The 21,736-nt window shown below is 40.0% G+C and overlaps 1 protein-coding gene across 1 annotated transcript in view; it reads left to right on the top strand.

Moving 5' to 3' along the window:
* The window catches only part of AR (androgen receptor), an 85,380-nt gene extending 78,627 nt beyond the window's left edge, over positions 1 to 6,753 (top strand). The window contains 1 exon segment of the mRNA XM_033201391.1: positions 1 to 6,753. Coding sequence (XP_033057282.1) covers positions 1 to 131 — 131 coding nt within the window. The 3' untranslated portion in view covers positions 132 to 6,753.
* The last annotated feature ends 14,983 nt before the right edge of the window (positions 6,754 to 21,736 follow it).

The raw sequence follows: 21,736 nt of genomic DNA, 5'->3' as shown, positions 1-21,736 counted from the left end.
ACTTTGACCTGCTAATCAAGTCACACATGGTGAGCGTGGACTTTCCGGAAATGATGGCAGAGATCATCTCTGTGCAAGTGCCCAAGATCCTTTCTGGGAAAGTCAAGCCCATCTATTTCCACACCCAGTGAAGCATTGGAAATCCCTATTTCCCCACCCCAGCCCATGCCCCCTTTCAGATGTCTTCTGCCTGTTATAACTCTGCACTACTCCTCTGCAGTGCCTTGGGGAATTTCCTCTATTGATGTACAGTCTGTCACGAACATGTTCCGGAGTTCTATTTGCTGGGCTTTTTTTTTTCTCTTTCTCTCCTTTCGTTTTCTTCTTCCCTCCCTATCTAATCCTCCCATGGCAACTTCAGACTTTGCTCCCCATTGTGACTCCTATCTGTGTTTTGAATGGTGTTGTATGCCTTTAAATCTGTGATGATCCTCATGTGGCCCAGTGTCAAGTTGTGCTTGTTTACAGCACTACTCTGTGCCAGCCACACAAACGTTTACTTATCTTATGCCACGGGAAGTTTAGAGAGCTAAGATTATCTGGGGAAATCAAAACAAAAGCAAGCAAAAAAAAAAAAAAAAAAGGCAAAAACAAAACGAAAAATAAGCCAAAAAACCTTGCTAGTGTTTTTTCCTCAAAAATAAATAAATAAATAAGTAAATAAATAAATAAATAATTACACACATACAAACAAACATATAGAAATCCCCAAAGAGGCCAATAGTGACTAGAAGGTGAAAATTGCAGGCCCCTGGGGAGTTACTGATTTTTTCATCTCCTCCCTCCATGGGAGACTTTATTTTCTGCCAATGGCTGTTGCCATTAGAGGGCAGAGTGACCCCAGAGCTGAGTTGGGCAGGGGGGTGGACAGACAGAGGAGAGGACAAGGAGGGCAGATGGAACATCAGTACCTGCCCACAGCCTTGGCCCCTGGGGGCTAGACTGCTCAACTGTAGAGCAATTCATTATACTGAAATTGTGCTTGTTGTTGAAAATTTGTCTGCATGTTAATGCCTCACCCCCAAACCCTTTTCTTTCTCACTCTCTGCCTCCAACTTCAAATTGACTTTCAATAGTTTTTCTAAGACCTTTGAACTGAATGTTCTCTTTAGCCAAAACTTGGTGACTTCCACAGAAAAGTCAGACCACTGAGAAGAAGGGGAGCAGAGATTTAACCCTTTGTAAGGCCCCATTTGGATCCAGGTCTGCTTTCTTATGTATGAGTCAGAGAGGAGCTGGAGCCAGAGGAGAAGAAAGTGATAGCTTGACTGTTCTCCTGCTTAGGACACTGACTGAATAGTTAAACTTTCACTGCCACTACATTTTCCCCACCTTTAAAAGACCTGAATGAAGTTTTCTGTCAAACTCCGTGAAGCCACAAGCACCTTATGTCCTCCCTTCAGTGTTTTGTAGGCCCGAACTTCATCACACTGCATTTCAGCCATGGTGGTCAAGCCTGTTTGCTTCTTTTGGGCATGTTCACAGATTCTCTGTTAAGAGCTCCCACCACCAAGAAGGTTAACAGGCCAACAGCTCTGACATCTATCTGTAGATGCCAGTAGTCACAAAGATTTCTTACCAACTGTCAGATCGCTGGAGCCCTTAGACAAACTGGAAAGAAGGCATCAAAGGGATCAGACAAACTGGGTGTCTTGCCCTTGTCCCCCAGAGATGACACCCTTCCAGCAAGTGGAGAAGTTCTCACTTCCTTCTTTAGAGCAGCTAAAGGGGCTGCCCAGATGAGGGTTGAAGAGAAAACTCAATTACCAGGGTGGGAAGAATGAAGGCACTAGAACCAGAAACCCTGCAAATGCTCTTCTTGCCACCCAGCATATCCACCTGCAGAAGTCATGAGAAGAGAGAAGGAACAAAGAGGAGACTTTGACTACTGAATTAAAATATTCAGCGGCAAAGCCTAAAGTCAGATGAACACCATCTGGTGAGTTCACTCATCATCCTCCTCTGCTGCTGATTCTGGGCTCTGACATTGCCCATACTCACTCAGATTCCCCACCTTTGTTGCTGCCTCTTAGTCGGAGGGAGGCCGAACCATTGAGACTTTCTATAGAACCATGGCTTCTTCCGGAAAGGTCTGGTTGGTGTGGCTCCAATACATTGCCACCCATGAACTCAAGGTGTGCCCTGGGATACTGGTTTCATCTAGGCTTTTGGCACGCCTGTGTTCTGTTGACTTTGTTCTCCAACCCCAAGTGCAAGCGAAAATGTCCACCTACTTTCTCATCTTGGCCACTGCCTCCTTACTTAGCTCTTAATCTCATCTGTTGAACTCAAGAAATCAAGGCCAGTCATCAAGCTGCCCATTTTAATTGGTTCACTCTGTTTGTTGAGAGGATAGTTTCTGAGTGACATGATATGATCCACAAGGGTTTCCTTCCCTGATTTCTGCATTGATATTAATAGCCAAACGAACTTGCAAAACAGCTTCTTTAAATAACAAGGGAGAAGGGAACCTAAGATGAGTAGTATGCCAATCCAAGACTGCTGGACAAAACTAAAGCTAACAGGTTCCCTTTCTGGGATGGGATAGACACATTCTGGTTTTCTTTATTACTACACCATCTGGCTCATGTACAGGATCACTTTTAGCTGTTTTAAACAGAAAAAAAAATCCACCACTCTTTTCAGTTACACTAGGTTACATTTTAATAGGTCCTTTACATCTGTTTTGGAATGATTTTCATCTTTTGTGATACATGGATTGAATTATATCATTCTCATATCTCTCCTTGTAAATACTAGAAGCTCTCCTTTACGTTTCTCTATCAAATGTTTCATCTTTATGGGTTTCCCAGTTGTGACTCTTGTCTTTATGAATATATGTTTTTCATTTGCAAAAGCCAAAAATCAGTGAAACAGCAGTGTAATTAAAAGCAACAACTGCATTACTCCAAATTTCCAAATGACAAGACTAGGGAAAAATAGCCTACACAAGGCTTTAGGCCTTCTCTTTCTGTGCTTGGATTTGAGTGAACAAAGGAGGTTTTAGCCTGGCTCTGTTCTCCCATGGATGAAAGGAGGAGGATTTTTTTTTTCTTTTGGTCATTGATGTTCTAGCCAATGTAATTGACAGAAGTCTCATTTTGCATGCACTCTGCTCTACAAATAGAGTTGGTATGGTTGGTATACTGTACTCACCTGTGAAGGACTGGCCACCCAGACTCACTTACCTGGTGAGCTAGAAGATGAGGATCACTCACCGGAAAAGTCACGAGGACCATCTCCAAACAAGTTGGCAGTGCTTGATGTGGATGAAGAGTGAGGAAGAGAAAAAGAAGGAGCACCAGGGAGAAGGCCCCATCTGTGCTGGGCAGCAGACTGCTGCCAGGATCACGAACTCTGTAGTCAAAGAAAAGAGTCGTGTGGCGGTTTCAGCTCTCGTTCATTGGGCAGCTCACCTGGGCCCAGCCTCTGTGTTGACATGGGAGTTGTTGGATTCTTTGTTCACAGCTTTTTCTATGCACAGGCAATGCTGTTGTTCTTGGAAAGTTTATTATTTTTTTAATTCCCTTACTCTGAGAAAGGGATATTTTGAAGGACTGTCATATATCTTTGAAAAAAGAAAATCTGTAATACATATATTTTTATGTATGTTCACTGGCACTAAAAAAATATAGAGAGCTTCATTCTGTCCTTTGGGTAGTTGCTGAGGTAATTGTCCAGGTTGAAAAACAATGTGCTGATGCTAGAGTCCCTCTCTGTCCATACTCTACTTCCAAATGCATATAGGCATACATAATAAGTTTTATTTGACTTGTACTTTAAGAGAAAATATGTCCACCATCCATATGATACTGACACAAATGAGCTAACATTGAGCTTCAAGTAGCTTCTAAGTGTTTGTTTCACTAGGCACAGCACAGATGTGGCCTTTCCCCCCTTCTCTCCTTGATATCTGGCAGGGCATAAAGGCCCAGGCCACTTCCTCTGCCCCTTCCCAGCCCTGCACCAAAGCTGCATTTCAGGAGACTCTCTCAAGACAGTCCAATAACTACCCGAGCATGGCCCCTGCATAGCCCTGGAAAAATAAGAGACTGGCTGTCTATGAATCATCTTGTGCCAGTTGCCCAGGTGAGAGGGCACTGGGCCAAGGGAGTGGTTTTCATGTTTGACCCACTACAAGGGGTCATGGGAATCAGGAATGCCAAAGCACCAGATCAAATCCAAAACTTAAAGTCAAAATAAGCCATTCAGCATGTTCAGTTTCTTGGAAAAGGAAGTTTCTACCCCTGATGCCTTTGTAGGCAGATCTGTTCTCACCATTAATCTTTTTGAAAATCTTTTAAAGCAGTTTTTAAAAAGAGAGATGAAAGCATCACATTATGCAACCAAAGATTACATTGTATCTGCTAAGATACCAAAATTCACAAGGGCAGGGAGGGAGCAAGCATTAGTGCCTCTTTGATAAGCTGTCCAAAGACAGACTAAAGGACTTTGCTGGTGACTGACTTATAAGAGTTTTGTGGGATTTTTTTTTCCCTAATAATATACATGTTTGGAAGAGTTGAAAATAATTTTGGGAAAATGGGTTTATGGGTCCTTCACTAAATGATTTTATAAGTAGAACTGGCTTTCCTTTTCTCTAGTAGTTGCTGAGCAAATTCTTGAAGCTCCATCATTGCATGGTTGGAAATGGAGCTGTTCTTAGCCACTGTGTTTGCTAGTGCCCATGTTAGCTTATCTGAAGATGTGAAACCCTTGCTGATAAGGAATCATTTAAAGTACTAGATTTTGCACTAGAGGGACAGCAGGCAGAAATCCTTATTTCTGCCCACTTTGGATGGCACAAGAAGTTATCTGCAGTTGAAGGCAGAAAGTTGAAATATATTATAAATGAATATTTGTATCCATGTTTCAAAATTGAAATATATATATATTATATATTTTTTATATATAATATATATATATATATATATATATATAGAGAGAGAGAGAGAGAGAGAGAGAGAGAGAGAGAGTGTGTGTGTTCTGATAGCTTTACCTTTCTCTGCATCTTTATATTTGGTTCCAGATCACACCTGATGCCATGTACTTGTGAGAGAGGATGCAGTTATGTTATGGAAGCTCTCTCAGAACAGACAAGACATGTGGATTAATCAGATGACAAAAAGTTTTCTCCCTTATTGGGTCTGACCCACAGGTCCTGTGAAGGAGCAGAGGGGTAAAAAGAGTAGAGGACATGATACATCGTACTTTACTAGTTCAAGACAGATGAATGTGGAAAGTGTAAAAACTCAATGGAACTGATTGAGATTTACCACAGGGACGGCCCAAACTTGGGGCCAAAAGCCTACCCAAGTGATTGATCAGTGGCGCCCTAATGGGACCTGAGCTAATGGGAGAAGAGAACTGTTCTTTGGTCTTCACCATCCTTGTGAGAGAAGGGCAGTTTCCTGAATTGGAACCTGGAGTAAGCGCTCCATCTTTCACACAAATTCCCTCACCTGAGATTGAGGTACTCCTGTTAATGGGTGTCTGTGTGCTGTAATTCTGGTTTTGGATATGTTCTGTAAAGATTTTGACAAATGAAAATATGTTTTTATCTGTTAAAACTTGTCAGAGTACTAGAAGTTGTATCTCTGTAGGTGCAGGTCCATTTCTGCCCACGGGTAGGGTGTTTTTCTTTGACTAAGAGATTGACACTGGGATCTGTTGCCTAGGGCCTCCCAACTCAACCATTTCTAGGTGAAGGCAGAAAAATCCACATTAGTCACTCCTCTTCAGACATTTCAGCTGAGATAACAAATCATTTGGAATTTCTTCACCCATAGAAAGAGTAGTAGATATCTGAATTTAGTAGGTGGAGATTTATAGAAAAAAACAGCTTTTGACTCAGTTTTGATTTATCCTCATTTGATTTGGCCAGAACGTAATATGGATCGATTGGCTTCTGATTCCAATTCAGTATAGCAGGGTGCTGGGTTTTTTTCTTTTCCCCACCCGTCTCTTTGCCTAAGGAATTAAATGAGAAGCCTTAGAATTAGTGGCCCTTATGACCTGAAACACTTCCTACATAAGCTACTTAACAAGATTGTCATGTAGCTGCAGATTCTTTTGCCCACCAAAGACTAGAACACACGCATATCCATAAACCAAAGGAAAGACAACTCTGAAATGCTGTTTCTCTGGTGGTTCCCTCTCTGGCTGTTGCTTCACAGTATGGGAACATGTACTCTGCATAGGTGACAGGCCAGATTTGCATTCTCTCACAACCTTAGCCCTTGGTGCTAACTGTCCTACAGTGAAGTGCCTGTGGAGTTGTCCTATCCCAGAAGCCACTTGGATACTGAAAGCAGCCACCATCAGAACGACTCACGCGAAAAAAAAAATTAAAAAGTCCCCTCACAACCCAGTGACACCTTTCTGCTTTCCTCTAGACTGGAACATGATTAGGGAGTGCCTCAGACATGACATTCTTGTGCTGTCCTTGGAATTAATCTGACAGCAGGAGGGAGCAGACTATGTAAACAGAGATAAGAATTAATTTTCAAAGTTGAAGGGAAAAAAAGAAAGAAAAAAGAAGAGAGAGAGAGAAAGCATCATACAAAGATTTTCTTAAAAGAAACAATTTTGCTTGAAATTTCTTTAGATGGGGCTCAGTTCTCACAGTGGCACTTGGCCTCCACTGGGCAGCAGGACCAGCTCCAAGCGCTAGTGTTCTGTTCTCTTTTTGTAATCTTGGAATCTTTTGTTGCTCTAAATACAATTAAACATGGCAGAAACTTGTTTGTTGGACTAAATGTGTGACTTTGGGTCTGTCTCTGCCTCTGCTTTCAGAAATGTCATCCATTGTGTAAAATATTGGCTTGCTGGTCTGCCAGCTAAAACTTGGCCACATCCCCTGTTGTGGCTGCAGGATCAAGTTATTGTTAACAAAGAGACCCAAGAAAAGCTGCTAATGTCCTCTTATCACTGTTGTTAATTTGTTAAAACATAAAGAGATCTAAAATTTCAGATGAATGTCATCAGAGTTCTTTTAATTAGCTCTTTTTATTGGCTGTTTTTATTGAAGTCAAGAGTTGGTATCATGCCCAGTTGTGTTTTATGCTATTTTGATTTTCATATATTTTTAAAAGTCTTTGCACAAGGCTTACAAATTTGCCCTGTGACGGTGGCTCAAGCCTGTAATCCCAGCACTTTGGGAGGCCGAGACAGGCGGATCATGAGGTCAGGAGATCGAGACCATCCTGACTAACACGGTGAAACCCCGTCTCTACTAAAAAATACAAAAAAAACAAAAAAACAAAAAACTAGCCCGGCGAGGTGGCAGGCGCCTGTAGTCCCAGCTACTCGGGAGGCTGAGGCAGGAGAATGGCGTGAACCCGGAAGGCTGAGCTTGCAGTGAGCTGAGATCTGGCCACCACTGCACTCCAGCCTGGGTGACAGAGCGAGACTCTGTCTCAAAAAAAAAAAACAAATTTGCCCTATGGTGGCCTTAGCATAAGCTGACCTGGGACCACCAAAATAACAAGGAATTGGGCTAGAAAGCACAGATGGACACTGGCGGCCCATCACAACTTCTCTTGAAAAACACCAAACTTGTCAGCTGGAGAAAAGCCACACAAAGCCCAGTTGCCTACTTTCACATCCTTATCCTTGTGGGAGCATAAAATGGTGGCATCACTGCCCAGTTCTAACCAAGCTTCAGTTAAAGAATGGGCACCTTCACATCCTCACTATTTTTCAGGGGCCTTACCATCCTCAACCACCCAAGTAAAATCTAAATCAGCCTTCTTTTGGGTTCTTCAGTTCAAGTAAGGCCTCTTCTTGTGGCCTCTCAGTGTGAATACTTATGAGGTTCCAGATTGAATTTTTGGGCCTGAGATACAAGGCATCAATGAGGTGTGACAAAACATGTCAACAAATAACAAGAAAATTCTCTATTCTTCCATATCCTCCCCTGTAATAAGGGTTGTCAGAATGCCTTCTTTCTCAGCTGAGTTGAAGATTCAGTGAGAACATATGTGACACAGCTGGTGGGCTATTAAGCTCTGGCTTTGCTCCCTGTTAAAATGCCAGAACCCTTGAGAGGGGTCCCACATTGAGCCATGTTGATCATTGACCCCCTTAGAATGGATGGATTTCTCAGATTTTTCCTGAGATCAGTGCTTGATGGAGAGGAGAGGAGAACAATAGATTCTTGGGATGTGTGCTTTGCATGTGTTTAAGTAAGAGACAGAGAGTGTGTTTATTTGCAGGTTGTGTGTGTAAAGTCAAAGCCTGCCTCCAGAGGATTTTCTCTGACCACCATTGCTTAGGTCCTGTTCATTTGCATCTACAGCGGATGACCTTACAGCCATCTGATTTGGCTTCACTCACCACTCAGCTCCTGCCTAAAGAGACAAGGTGGTTAGCATCCACCATAGGTTTTCCAAGGAGTAGCAAAGCACAAAGGACACCTAGTGGGTTGAAAAGAGCCTAGAGGCAGGAGTCCTGTATGTGACTTGACCATAGTCATGAAGCTAGTGTATAGCTAGGATTCTCCCCTGCTGATTTACTATATGACACTAGGCAGCAATCTGCCCTTTCTGGACCTCAGTTTTCTAATCTGTAAAATGTGTGGAGTAAAACTACATGAGATGGGAAGTCCCTTCTAGTGCGGACGCCATGGTAATTGAAAACTGCAGCAACATCTTTCTTAATCATAAGGGGAAAGAAAAAGACCATTTACTACTCCTAGAACAGTTTTGGAGCTAAATATTCACATTTGTACTCAACAATTATTTACAAAACAACTAGTGTGGGGAGCGTCAAAACAACAGCTGAGTCCTGTGTAATAGATATTGTCAACCCCTTGATGGATGAGGAAGGGGCTCAAAAGGGAAATAGTTTCCTATTGAGATTATCTCATAAATGGCAGAGATAAGTAGGAGTTAAGCCCCAGTCCATGCACTGTCTGTACCTTAAATAAGTTTACACTCTATTAAATGCCTTTGCCAGATCACTCTGGAACTTCAATGTATAATACCCAACCCCAGTCCTCCAACATCACTCTCTCCAAAGAGATTGGGCTAACCTCTAATTTAGAATTCCTGCCTGTAGAACTAGAAGGGATCTTAGACATTATCTAGCCCTAACTTCTTATTCTTCACATGAGGGAGCTATGCAAAATTTTGAATGTTACTGTGAACTAGGACCTGTGTCAAGGGACCAGCCCTAGAACACCCAGCTCCTGGTCCCTTCATGTGCCTGCAGGAAGCGTACCAAGGTAATAGGGCACCTGAGAACTTCTATCATCCCCTTGCATATGGGTTCAGAGCCCTAGTGAGAGAGCTTCCACCTCTTGTCTGGCTCCTACATATACAGACCCAGGATCTCTACACCAACTACAGCATCTACTTCACCTACCACCCACTCCCAGGTGTTTTCTTCGTGCCACTCTAGGGGAAGTGAAAGAAGGAGAAAACTGTTGAGGGAGCTGGACTAGGGACTACAGAGGCAATGAGAACAATTTAGCAAACATGAGGTATGAGAACTTTCTGAATTAACAGGCAGATGCAGATGGTTCAAATCCTCATATTATCCCGCCACCAATTCTTTTTCAAGCCACAACTTCCCTCCTTCCCTTAGCTCCTTCCCCACGGGGCTTCAAGCGAGGAGAAGGTCATTAGGGGAACCGCATATGGCTGTCAACCACAAGGCTTCATGCCAAACAAGGAGGTTTAATCCAAACTCTATGCAAATAGCCCTCCCCACAACCCCATTAGAGCACTTTGGATCTGAGACCAGAAAACAGCCCAGCAGAGGAAGCAGATGCTGTGCGAGGCACAACACTCACTACCTGGGCAGCAACACTTGTTTCCAAAGGAAGCAGGCCCTTTTGATGTGTGTGCACAGTGCCACGGGTGGCTAATGTCTGTGTTGGACTATATTGTGGGTAATTCCACTGTCTCAAAAGACTGCAAGGATCCCTCACAGGGACATGGTATTCAGTATCCCCTGACTTATTTGTTCTTTCCTTTATTCAACAGCTATTTATTTGACACAGACAATTGTAATAAAATGTAATGGGTGTTACCTTGAGGGAAGTTGGGGATTTTGCTGAGGTACAGAGGAAGGAGGCCTAGCCTAGTCTAGTAGAAAGGTCAAGGAAGGGTTCTTAGAGAAGTCTAGGCTGTGAAACAAGTTGCATGAAGATGGGGCTGGGTATGGAAAAAGGGGCATTCTTACTCAGACAAGAGACAGTAGCCTAGTAAGGGAAACTCTGATCAATTTAGTCTGAGAGAAGGGTTTGAAGAAGAGTATGGTTTTGAGAGATGAAGGTAAAAAAGGAGGCACAAGCAAAGCCAGCAATGGCCTATACGTCACACTAAAGAGTGACATATAGGCCTTTATCCCAAGGATGAAGGGGAGTCATAGAAGCCTTTGCCACCATTTCAATTCCTAAAGCACTATCAGACACATAATCTCATCTGAACCTCATAACATCATGAAGAGGCAGGGGAGTCAGGGATCAGACCCATTTTGCAGAAAGGAAAACTGGCTCATCAAGATGAAGTGATTTGCCCAATGGCTGCTCCCAAACAACTGATAGTCCTAAGTCTAAACTGGAAGCCCCAATGCTCCTGATTTTCAGTCTCAGTCTATTCACGTTACACCAATCTATCAAAGGACTTGGCAGTGCAATTCTTGGAATGTGTTTACATGACTCTGTAGTGAGAGCAGGCATTGCCTACTATCTCACGTGGACCTGGCATGGTCTTCCTGAGGTGACATTCAATGGCACAGGGCTCCCAAATTGCAGACAGGTGACCCCAGAGAAAAGCAGTAGCGTCATCTAAAGGGGTAGTGCAGTCTGTGGAAAGCCAGCCAAATTGCTGCTCAATGGGTATGGGGCCTCATTAATTCATCCAAAGAGGAAGCCAGAAAAAAATGATGAAGGAAAAGAGACAACTTTTCACCTTCCTAGAGGAAGTAACATTTGCCACCAGCCTTGAACAACGAGATGAAATTTCACAACAGGAAAAGGTAACTGGGCAGGCAACCAAAGAAGAAGGAACAGATGGACAAGTACACAAGAAGCAGAAAAGAGTATGGCTTCTGTTCTGGGACAGTCAAGACAAATGGGAACTAGTGGGGAGTAAGACTTGGAGATGAGTCTGGGCTAGGACCCATTGTGAAAGGCCTCAAGTCACCTGTTAAGAAGTAGGTTTTCTTCTATAGGCTAGTTATTCTCAGTTGCCACATGTGAAAGATAATGACCACGTGTAGCATACTCTCAAGGGAGCCACTAGGGCTGTATTCAATTCCTGACACACTTAGCTCCTTTTTCTCACACTTAAGAAAGTAAATATGAGTGCAAGTGAGACTGGCAGTATTGAAAGGAAAAATCTGAAACTCTTATAGTATGTTTAAATTATCCTCCAACTTCAATGTTTAAAATATTATCAACAAATTATTTGCCACACCTCACATCTGATTACAGAACACTAGTTGAGATAACTAAGGATTCTTGAGCAAAACTGTAACATAATGCATTTCAGTAGATAGAAACTATGCTAAAATTTATTGTGTGAGAATATGACAGAAGATGAATGGAGATTGATTTCAGGGCAAATTAACAACAGCAACAGTAAAATTTACTGAGTACTTACTATGTGCCAGAAAATGCTGATGCAAAGTTCTTTACACCATATATGTTCTATAATCTTCACCTCAATCCTATGAGTTGAGAAGTTATCTTCATTATATAAATAAGGAAACTGAGGCTCTGACTCAACATTATTGCTGACCTAGACCGAAGGTTACTTTTAAGTAATAAAGCCTAAACTTAAACTCAAGTATATTTGTAAGCAAATCCTGAAATTTTGATCACTACATTACATTTTATTTCTTGAAAGTCTGGTTTGTTTTCTCAAAATCTTTCCAAAGAGCCCAATGAACTCAAAAGCAGGCAGCATTATAAACAGTAATAAAGAAGAAGGCATGTCAATGGAATGTCTTTATAACCACCCACTCTGAGAATGACAGTTATGCCTGGTGTATAAGAGCTCAGGATTTCCACAGAGCAGCTGCCTCTTCCACAAACTTCAGGTGGGTCTTATTGGGAGAATGAATATTCTTCTCTAGCCCTACCATCTCCCAAGTGTCTTACTGAGGCTTTTGCTCCCCCTTCTTGTCTCTGGTTACAGGTACCTGTGGTGCAGGAGTTCACTGGGTATCTGAAGAACCTATGAGCATATTTGTCTATAAAGGCAGGCAGAGAGAACATTGAACCAGGAATCAGTATTTCAGCTGCTGCCACTAACCAGCTTAACTTAAGTAGGTCCTTTCCCCTTTCTGGGCCTCAGTCTTCTCATCTGTAGAGCAAGAGATAAAGGATTTATTTTTTCTTCCAGCTATAATATGCTTTCTTAGACTCTGAAATTGTTGACTAAAACCAGAATTTTGTCAATCGGTAATCTCTCACTTTGTCTCATTCCAATGCCTATAATCTTATCCCCATATTTGAGAATCCTTTATCCTAGAAAAGACCAATGACAGAGTTTTGCATACTTGCAAATGTCCAGCCATCAGCCTTCTGACTATACACCCAATAACGTATTGTGTGTTGTTCCACAAGTCTCCACCTTATAGTACACCACCCTGCCTCCTACTCAGACACACCTGTCCATCTTCATGGGAATATATTTCTGCAAATGCCTCTCTGGTTGTTCTGTATACTTATTTTGATATGGCCAAAGACTCTGTCAGACATTTCTCCCATTCAGAATAAATGTGGGCAACTGTGACTGCTTGAGGAGTTTCTGAGGTGAAGGTGATATGTTCTTACTGGAACCAGAATATAGGCAATGCCATGGGATAAGCATTAGTAGGCAAGAGACCAGACCAGAAGCTTCCCTTTGGGAATAGGATAATATATCTTATCAGCCTTTTTTCATGTGGTTCTCTCCATATGAAATGCCCTACCCCATTCTGCCTGACAAAATTTTTCCTCCCCATTAAGACTCAAATTAAAATCTAGCTCCAAGATGTTTTCTCTGATTTCTCCAACTGGAAATGAGCTCTCTATCCTTTGAACTTGGAATCTCCATTCTCTTAGCCCAAACCACTAGTTTGGCTTGCAGTTAGCATGATAGCAAACCACTGCTATATAAATAATGCTTTACACCTTATAGCACTATGTCATTGAAGACACACAGGAATCCTAAAGGAAAGCAGAGCAGAAATTAATGTCTCACTTAAATATGTGACAGAAAAGAAGCATTGTTATTTTAGAATTTGGATAGAGACTTCTATTTCTAGCAGTGTGTCTTACTGGATACTGTGAATGACCCTCCCAATAAAAACTATTAAAATGCTAAGTGAAATATAAAAATAATCTTTTAAAATTCATTGCAGAGCTAGTGTGATAGTAAGGAATCCACAGAGGCTAAAAGAGAAATGAAAGCAGGAACCCTGGAAGTAAATTAGTGTCAAAGCCAGATTTTGCCATTAGAATCTTACCAGACCCTGGGAGATTCTGAGTTTCTACTTTGATGGCTGTAAAATGTTAGGGAAGAAGGAGGTAAAGACTGTGCCAGCACAAGATGCAGAGACTTATAGGGGACTTCCACATAAAGCTGGTACCCTAAAGGACCATAATCTCAGTGTAAGTGTAGATAAGAATTAAATCCATCTCACAGAAGAGAATAGCAAGGAAACCTGCTTTGCTTGACTTTGACCCCAAGTGAAGTGGGGAAATAAACCTCTCATGAGAATTTGTAACCACAGGTGGTCCTCATATAATTTTGTAGTCCTAATTCAAGATACTTGTGAGGTATGAAAAATCAAAAGCTGAGATCCCAGATCTACAATTCTCATGGGTGATTAGCGAAGGCAAATCCTCTATGGAGAATGTAACTTTCATCCAGCCTCAAAAATTTCTACAGATAAAGGTCCAAAGAAAATGAGCATCTCACAGTCAAAAGTTACAAAATGCACAAAGAAACATAACACTCTGAGTAAAAGCACACAGAAACAAGAAACATCAGAATCAGACCCACAGACTTCAGATGTAAAACCATCACATGTAGAATATAAAGTTAATTTTATTGAAAGTGGTTAAAGAGATTTTTAAAAATGATAGAAATATGAGAAAGGAACAGGATACTATAAAGGACAACCAGTTGTATTTGAAAAAGGGCAAAATAGAATGTCCAGAACTAAAAAGTAGAAAAGGGAACTCAAACATACAGTAATAGATTAAAGAACAGACTATATACAACTCAAGAGAGAATTAGGGAAGTGGAAGATAGATGCAAATAAAATATTCATAGCATTTTCTGTAGCACTGAAAGGCAATGAAATGAAAGATATAGCAGGTTAAGAGGCATAAAGGAAGAGAAGACAGATCTAATTTACATCTAACTAGAGTACCAGAGCAGTTATAGAGTAGAAAAGAGGTGATATTCAAAGATTTAATGCCTGAGAAATTTTCAGCATTGCTACAAGACATTCATCTTTAAAGTCTAGAATTCTGAAAAATCCAAGCTAGGTAATTTTTTAAAAATCCACACGAGACAACATCATAGTGTTTTTACAGAACACTAAAGAAAAAGATAATATTATAAAAGCAGCCAGTGAGAAGGGGGAAATGACAACAAAACAGATCAGGTACAAACAAAAATAGCCATTATATTTAAGATTAACTTACCAACACTAATAAGGGCTGCCGAAGATAGTGGAAAATACCTGTATGTACTGAGATAATTGTGTATCTAGCAGAATTATCTTTAAAGAAAGTTAAAGTAAGAAAAATTTAACAAGATCCATGCTAAAGAAAATCTAAGTTATGTACTTCAGATAAAAAGAGAATAATTCTGGATGGGAAGTTTGAGATGCAACAGGTAAGAGCAAGCAAAGACATTGGCAAACGTGGGGGCAAATCTCAATATACATTAACTATTAAAAACAATATTGATGTCTAATCTGTGGGAAAATAGCAAGATAAAATTAAATAATTGAACAACAATTTGTACAATGGTAGGGAGTCATTAGAGTTAAAAATTCTAAGATCTTAAGTTGTTGAGGATGAAGATAAAGATACTCATTAACTTTAGACTTTACTGAGTATCTGCATTAAAATTACTAAGATAACCAGAAAGTTTGAAAGTCAAAAAAATGGAAAAATATATACTAGGCAATACTAATCAAAGAAAGCTTGTACATTTATATGAATAACAGACAAACTTTATGACAAAACATTACTATAAATAGAGAATAATTTCATAATGTTGAAAGTCCAGTTTATCAGGAAGTTAACACCATTTTAAATGTGTATGTGTCTTATAACAAAGCCTCAAAATATATAAAGCAAAGTGTGACATTAAATTAAAAAGTTAACAAACTCAATATTATAGTGAAAGATTTTTAACATACTTCGTTTGGGAATTGATAGATTAAAGGAAACAAAATATCAGTAAGGATATAGAAGATTTATATGGCAAAATTAAGCAAGCTTAGTTTTTTTGTCATATGTAGAGTTTTATACCCAACAGAAGAGAGTGCATATTCTTCTCAAACACATGTAGAATGTTTATGAAAATAGTCCATGTCCTAGGCCAGGAGTCTGCCCTTGGGTGAAATACATCCTGATCCTGCTCCTTGTTTTTCAGTTTATTTTTTTAAAGCAGCTGTATTTAGATATAATTCACATACCATATGTTTCACTCATTTAGGGTGCACAGTTCAGGGGCTTTTAGTATATTCACTGATTTCAGCATCCACTGCCAAAATTAGCTATAGTGCATGTTCATTACCTTAAAAGAAAACTCCACACCTCTTAACTGTCACTCTCCAATCCCTCCATATCCAGCCCCTATCCCCCAGCCCTAGATGGCGACTAGTCTACTTTCTGTCTCCACAGATTTGCCTCTTCTGGACATTTCATATAAGTGGAATCATACAACCTGTTATCCTTTGTGACTTCACTTAGTCTAACATTTTCAAGGTTCATCCATGTTGTAGCACATATCAGTATGTCATTTCCTTTTATTGCCAGTTGATATCCATTGTATACATACATAACTTTGTGTTTATCCACTTATCATTTGGTGGACATTTGGGTTGTTTCTTTTTTTTGGCTATGATGAATAATGCCACTATGAACAGTTGTGTACAATATTTTGTGTTGACGTCTGTTTCCTTTTCTTTTCTTTTCTTTCTTTTTTTTTTTTGGGTGGGGGTTATACCTAGGAGTGGAATTGTTGGGTCATATGTGGTAACTCTAAAATTAACATTTTGAGGAAGTGCTAGCCTGTTTTGACAGGGCCTGAAACAGTTTATTTTCCCACCAAGTGTGTGAGGGTTCCGATTTCTCCACATCCTCAACAACATTTGTTACTATCTGTCTTCTAGTCTTCACTATTTCAGTGGGTGTGAAGTGGTATTTCATTGTGGTTTTTATTTATATTTCCTTGATGGCTAATACTGTGGAGCCTATTTTCATGTGCCTATTGGCGCTTTGTATATCTTCTTTGGAAAAATTTCCATTCAGATAATTTCCCCATTTCAAAAGTGGATTATTTGTTTTTTATTATCAAGTTTAGCATCTTTTTATATTCGAGAAAGAAGATCATTATGTGATTTGAAAAAAAATTTCCTCCATTCTGTAGGATATCTTTTCACTTTCTTCATGATGTTCTTTGAAGTACAAAGTTTTTCATTTTGACAATGTTCACTTCATTATTATTTTTTGCTGTTTTTGCCTTTGGAGTCATAGCTAAGAAACCACTGCTAATCTAAGGTCACAGAAATTGACACCTATGTTTTCTTGTCAGAATTTTTCAGTTTTAGCTGTTTACATTTAATCTTTGACCCATTTTCAATTAATTTTTATATATTGTGCAAAATAGAGGTCCAACTTTATTCTTTTGCATGTGGATATCAAGTTGCCTCAGCATTATGTGTTAAAAGATTATTCTATCTCCCATTGCATTTTCTTAGCAAACATGTCAAAAATCAATTGACACTCAGTTTAAGAATTTAGTTTTAGATTCCATTATATTCCATTCTTCTTTATGTCTATCATTACTCAAGTCCACATTCTCTTGATTGCTGTAGCTTTGTGGTAAGTTTTGGAATTGGAAATTGTGAGTCCTCCAACTTTCTTCTTTTTCAATATTGTTTTGGCTATTTTGGATCCTTCATAATTCTATATGAATTTTAGGATAAGCCTATCAATTTCAAGAAAAATGACACTTAGATTTTGATAGAGATTGCCCTAAATGTGTAGCTCAGTGTAGGAGGTATTGCCATCTAACAACATTAAGTCTAACAATCCATGAACACATAATGTCTTTCCATTTATTTAGGTCTTCTTTAGCTTCTTTCAAAATATTTTGTAGTTTTCAGTGTACACTCCTGCACCTCCTTGGTTAAATTCATTCCTAAGTATTTTATTATTTTTGATACTATTCTAAATAGAATCAGTTTGGATTTTGTCATTTGCCTCCTCACAGTGTAGTTTAACAAGCTTCTCTGACCTTTTTAGGTCAGAGAAATTGCAAATTGGTAGGAGGAATTTGTGGTCTGATCAGTTTTTTTTTTTTTTTTTTTGGTAAAACAATTTCCATTTCAGAGGTGTACCTATCTTAACACACAAGTATCTGATTGTCTCTGCTGTGGCAAAAGCCATTGATGATCATTGCTAGATTCACTAATTAAATAGGAAATGTAAAATAATGATATTCTAATTCCATCACTCTTCATTAGCAAGCTGGAATAATTTTATAAAGAATATTTTCTTGATCTACTACTTAATTACTCAATGGGGCAGTCTATATAGGAAATTACTCTATTTAAATATTTCAATATTTAATGAAATGATTACTTCCCACAGGCTGAAGGAATTAGAGGACATTCAGGTGGAAGACACTTGGACTATCAACAGGAGAAAATTTATACTTGTTCACAGCCACACTAAAACCACTATATGGCTTAAATCTGAAACTGAAATCCAAGTCTTCAACTTCTAAATTTCATACTCTTCTAATTCACTGTGTTCATATACAAGGGCTTATCTCGCCAAGTTTCCCAACTCTGTATCCTCCACAATATACAGTTAGTTCAGAACAAAGTAGGATAACATATTTTCACCAATGTGTGTATTTATTCAGTAGATATTTATTGAGCGCTACTTCAAGATAAGGAGTGAAAATATCCATTGGCTCTAGCAATCCAGATATCTTTGCTAATGACTGTAAGACAATTCCACTGGAAAGTCTGAATGCCTACAGCATGTTCAACACTATGTTTGGTGCCCTCAAATATTTTTTTCATTCCATTTAATAGATAATCAATGTGTATGATTGATTCATATCCTTTGATTAAAATATGTAGAATCTGGCCGGGTGCGGTGACTCAAGCCTGTAATCCCAACACTTTGGGAGGCCAAGGCGGGTGGATCACCTGAGGTCAGAAGCTCGAGACCAGCCTGGCCAACATGGTGAAACCCCATCTCTACTTAAAATACAAAATCAAAATTAGCTGGGCATGGTGGTGGGTACCTGTAGTCCTAGCTACTCGGGAGGCTGAGGCAGGAGAATGGCGTGAACCCGGGAGGCAGAGCTTGGAGTGAGCCGAGATTACACCACTGCACTCCAGCTTGGGCAACAGAGCGAGATTCCAACTCAAAAATGATGATAATAATAATAATAATAATAATAAGTAGAATCTATTGTTATAGTAATGAATGTTATATTTTGGAGTAAAATTAAACAAATACATAAAGTAATGAAGTCTGTGCCTCTTATACAACTCCTAACTTAGAGGCTATTTTGAAAATTAAAGTGGTATCCCCTTTGTCTAGATGTTATTTCATTAGATATGAGAGATCTATAGCCAAAGTGAGACCATTCAGTTACTCATTCATACATCACAGAAATCTTCAGCAAGATCAGCTGTGTCTCAAGCTTTGTGATGGCTACTGAGGAGGCAGAAGATATGAGATATGGCTTTGAGAAGTTCATAGTCCTAGTAAATAGACAACAGCAGTACAATGTAGTCAGGGGTGCAACCAAGAAAAACACAAAGTTTATGAAGAAGCAATTAGAGGTAGAAAATCATCAAAGTGAGAAGAGGAGGAACCAAACGATGTATCATACCTGCACACTGGGCCCTTCTGATTTGGAGTCCACAGACAGTTTAGTCGAGAAGATAGTATGTTCAATAGGTTAAAAGGAAAGAAAGGCCTAGAGCCTATCTGCTCCCCAGGTATTGCACAAGGGAACTATCTATACTGCTAACAAAAGTCTAGCTGCCTATCACTGAGCAAGAGCTGCCTAATGACTTCTCTATCTCCAGGATCTGCTCATCTTGATTCTCTTGCACATGATCTGTTAATGTGTCAGGTTACGGCTGCAAAAATGAACAAGACTCTGAAATATTTTAGGATGTCAGCAGGAGCCAAATTGCAAATGCCAGTGTCTGTTTCCTTCCTCATGGTTAGACTAGCACTAAGGGAGGGAGGGCTAGAAGATTGAGGGAGAAATTTTCCTGCTATCCCATTACACCAGCAGACAGATAGGAACCTACAATTTACCTTCTGTCAAAATTCCCTTTATGACTCACTTTCAGCCCACTCTTCTTCCAGTCTCAGAGTAGGACATGGCCCAATGGCAACTGGATTGGGTTGATCCCAATCTCTCATTCATTTTTTTCTCCTTCATTCTCTCTCACTTTTCTTTCATTCTGTCTCTGCCTCTCTCTCTCTCCTTTCCTATCTCTTTCCTCTTCTCTCTCACCCTGTCTTTCTCTCCTCTCCTATTTCTTTCTTCTCTTCTATCCATATTTTCTTTCTTTATCTCTCTACTGTTTCCTTCTCTTAGTGTCTTGTTCTTTCTCATTTCTACTGCCCCATCCCTCTCTCCCAGCTTAGTCTCTTTCATTATCCCTCCAATATCAATCTTTCTCTCCTCTCTTCCAATCTTCTGCTCTCAGATTTCACAAGTTCTGTTTTTGTAAAGCTCTGCCCAATACTGCTAGGTGCCTGTACAAAACCATCCAAGGAATACAATTAACTTTGAATTGTACTAGGGCTGATCTTTGCCTCAGATATTCCAATTTGAAAGATATTTATAGAATAATCTCTATGTACCAGACATTATGCTTGATTTTATTATTCATAATTTCATAGACTCTTCACAACAACCTTGCAAAGAAAGAAAGGACTATGATTCACATTTTACAAACAAAGAAACTGAACTGAGCGGTGAGGATCAGAGAGAGAAAAGGTGGCATGAGTAAAATCACATACTAAGAAGATGCAGAATTAAGTTTTGTGTCTGGCTCCAAAGCCTATTAAATTCTTAATTTACCTGCCTGGGAATGATTAATACCTACACCAGGAACTGAGACAGACATCAGAGGTAAAAGATAGGCATGAGGAGGAAATGGAACAAAAGGAATGGCCAGGTGATATAAGCCCCAACTTCGCCTCTGCACAATTTTCCAACCCAAATTTGCCACACTGTTGACCTCCTTCTCAGCCAGGTAAAGTGGCCCAGCTCCTATGTAAGTCTTGACTACAACAGAGATAATCTTGATTGTTTAGCCCCTTCAGCCAATGCAACCTGGAAAGAAATTGTACTCCTCAGATGTGGGGTCTAACAGTGGGTTACTATGCTGTTCATCCCACTTCCCCCGAGTCTCCTTTGCTGATGATTGAATCTGATACCCAGTGGGCAACGAGTAAGACATGGGCATCAGTGTACTCTCAAGTTTCAGTGTTCTGTCCCCTCACCTCATGTTTGTCTAGTGACTTGTCCTGCCTTGCCTATGCTGCTTGCATCTACTGGGTCATGTCATTGCAGTCAAAATAGTCTTCCCCTAGGATATTGGTTCCCACCAGGCCCATGTCACCAAGATATTGAGGACCCTGGGAGTCCTATAAATGAATAATGGGGAAAAAAAAGAGTTTAACTCAAAGAAATGCCTGAGTTTTGCATCCTCCCCCATAACATTATCTTGCTTCTACAGCTACAATCCAGACTGGAATTAATTAGGTAGTACACATTTCTCAGGTACAGCATAACCTTTCCATGGGGAACTCTGACTGACAGTTTCTAATTTATAAGCTTTATTCTGGTGCATAGACAAACACTGCCATGCTCAGACTGTATCTTTTGAAGGTTATAGCATTTAGACCCCAAAGCTCTTAATTTTATTGGAAATGGGAGAAAAAATGTCATACAAATATTTCATTTTGAAGCATAATGATCCCAACACACACCTCTGACTGCAATAATTACCACCCACTCAGTTTCGCCATAGTCGGAGAATCAGCCACAGGAGGGCCCAGCTCCCTGCTATGTCTGTTTTTGGGGTCCCCATGCAGCAGAAGTGTGCTTTTTCTTACCCCCGATGGTTTGTAGACTATCATCTTTATATAACATATGAACTGGGGCTGGAGAGGGGATTTTGGCTTCAAGTTTAGTATTTAGTATGTTCAGTATAAATACAGAAGCGTCCTTCCAAATATAATGGTGCCATTGAGACATAATCCTAGCTCAGAGTCCCCTGGTGGGAAGGCTGGCACAAGTACCTGATCATCCAAGCCTAGATTGAGTAAATGTTGCCTGGAAGGAAAAGAAGGAAGAGAAACCAACAACCAGAGGAGCATACAGAATTTGGTACCAAGAGAGCTGAGGGGAGAGAAATGGAAATCCCAAGAGAACCACTGGGCATTGCTTCAACAAGAAAGGCTGAAGAGTAATCTCAGGGGAAAGGATTATGTTGG

This window comes from Trachypithecus francoisi, unplaced genomic scaffold (genome assembly GCF_009764315.1).
Source record: "Trachypithecus francoisi isolate TF-2019V2 unplaced genomic scaffold, Tfra_2.0 Lachesis_group6, whole genome shotgun sequence".
Lineage (NCBI taxonomy): Eukaryota > Metazoa > Chordata > Mammalia > Primates > Cercopithecidae > Trachypithecus > Trachypithecus francoisi.
Note: the sequence above shows the minus strand (reverse complement) of the source record. Positions and strands in the feature narration are given on the sequence as shown.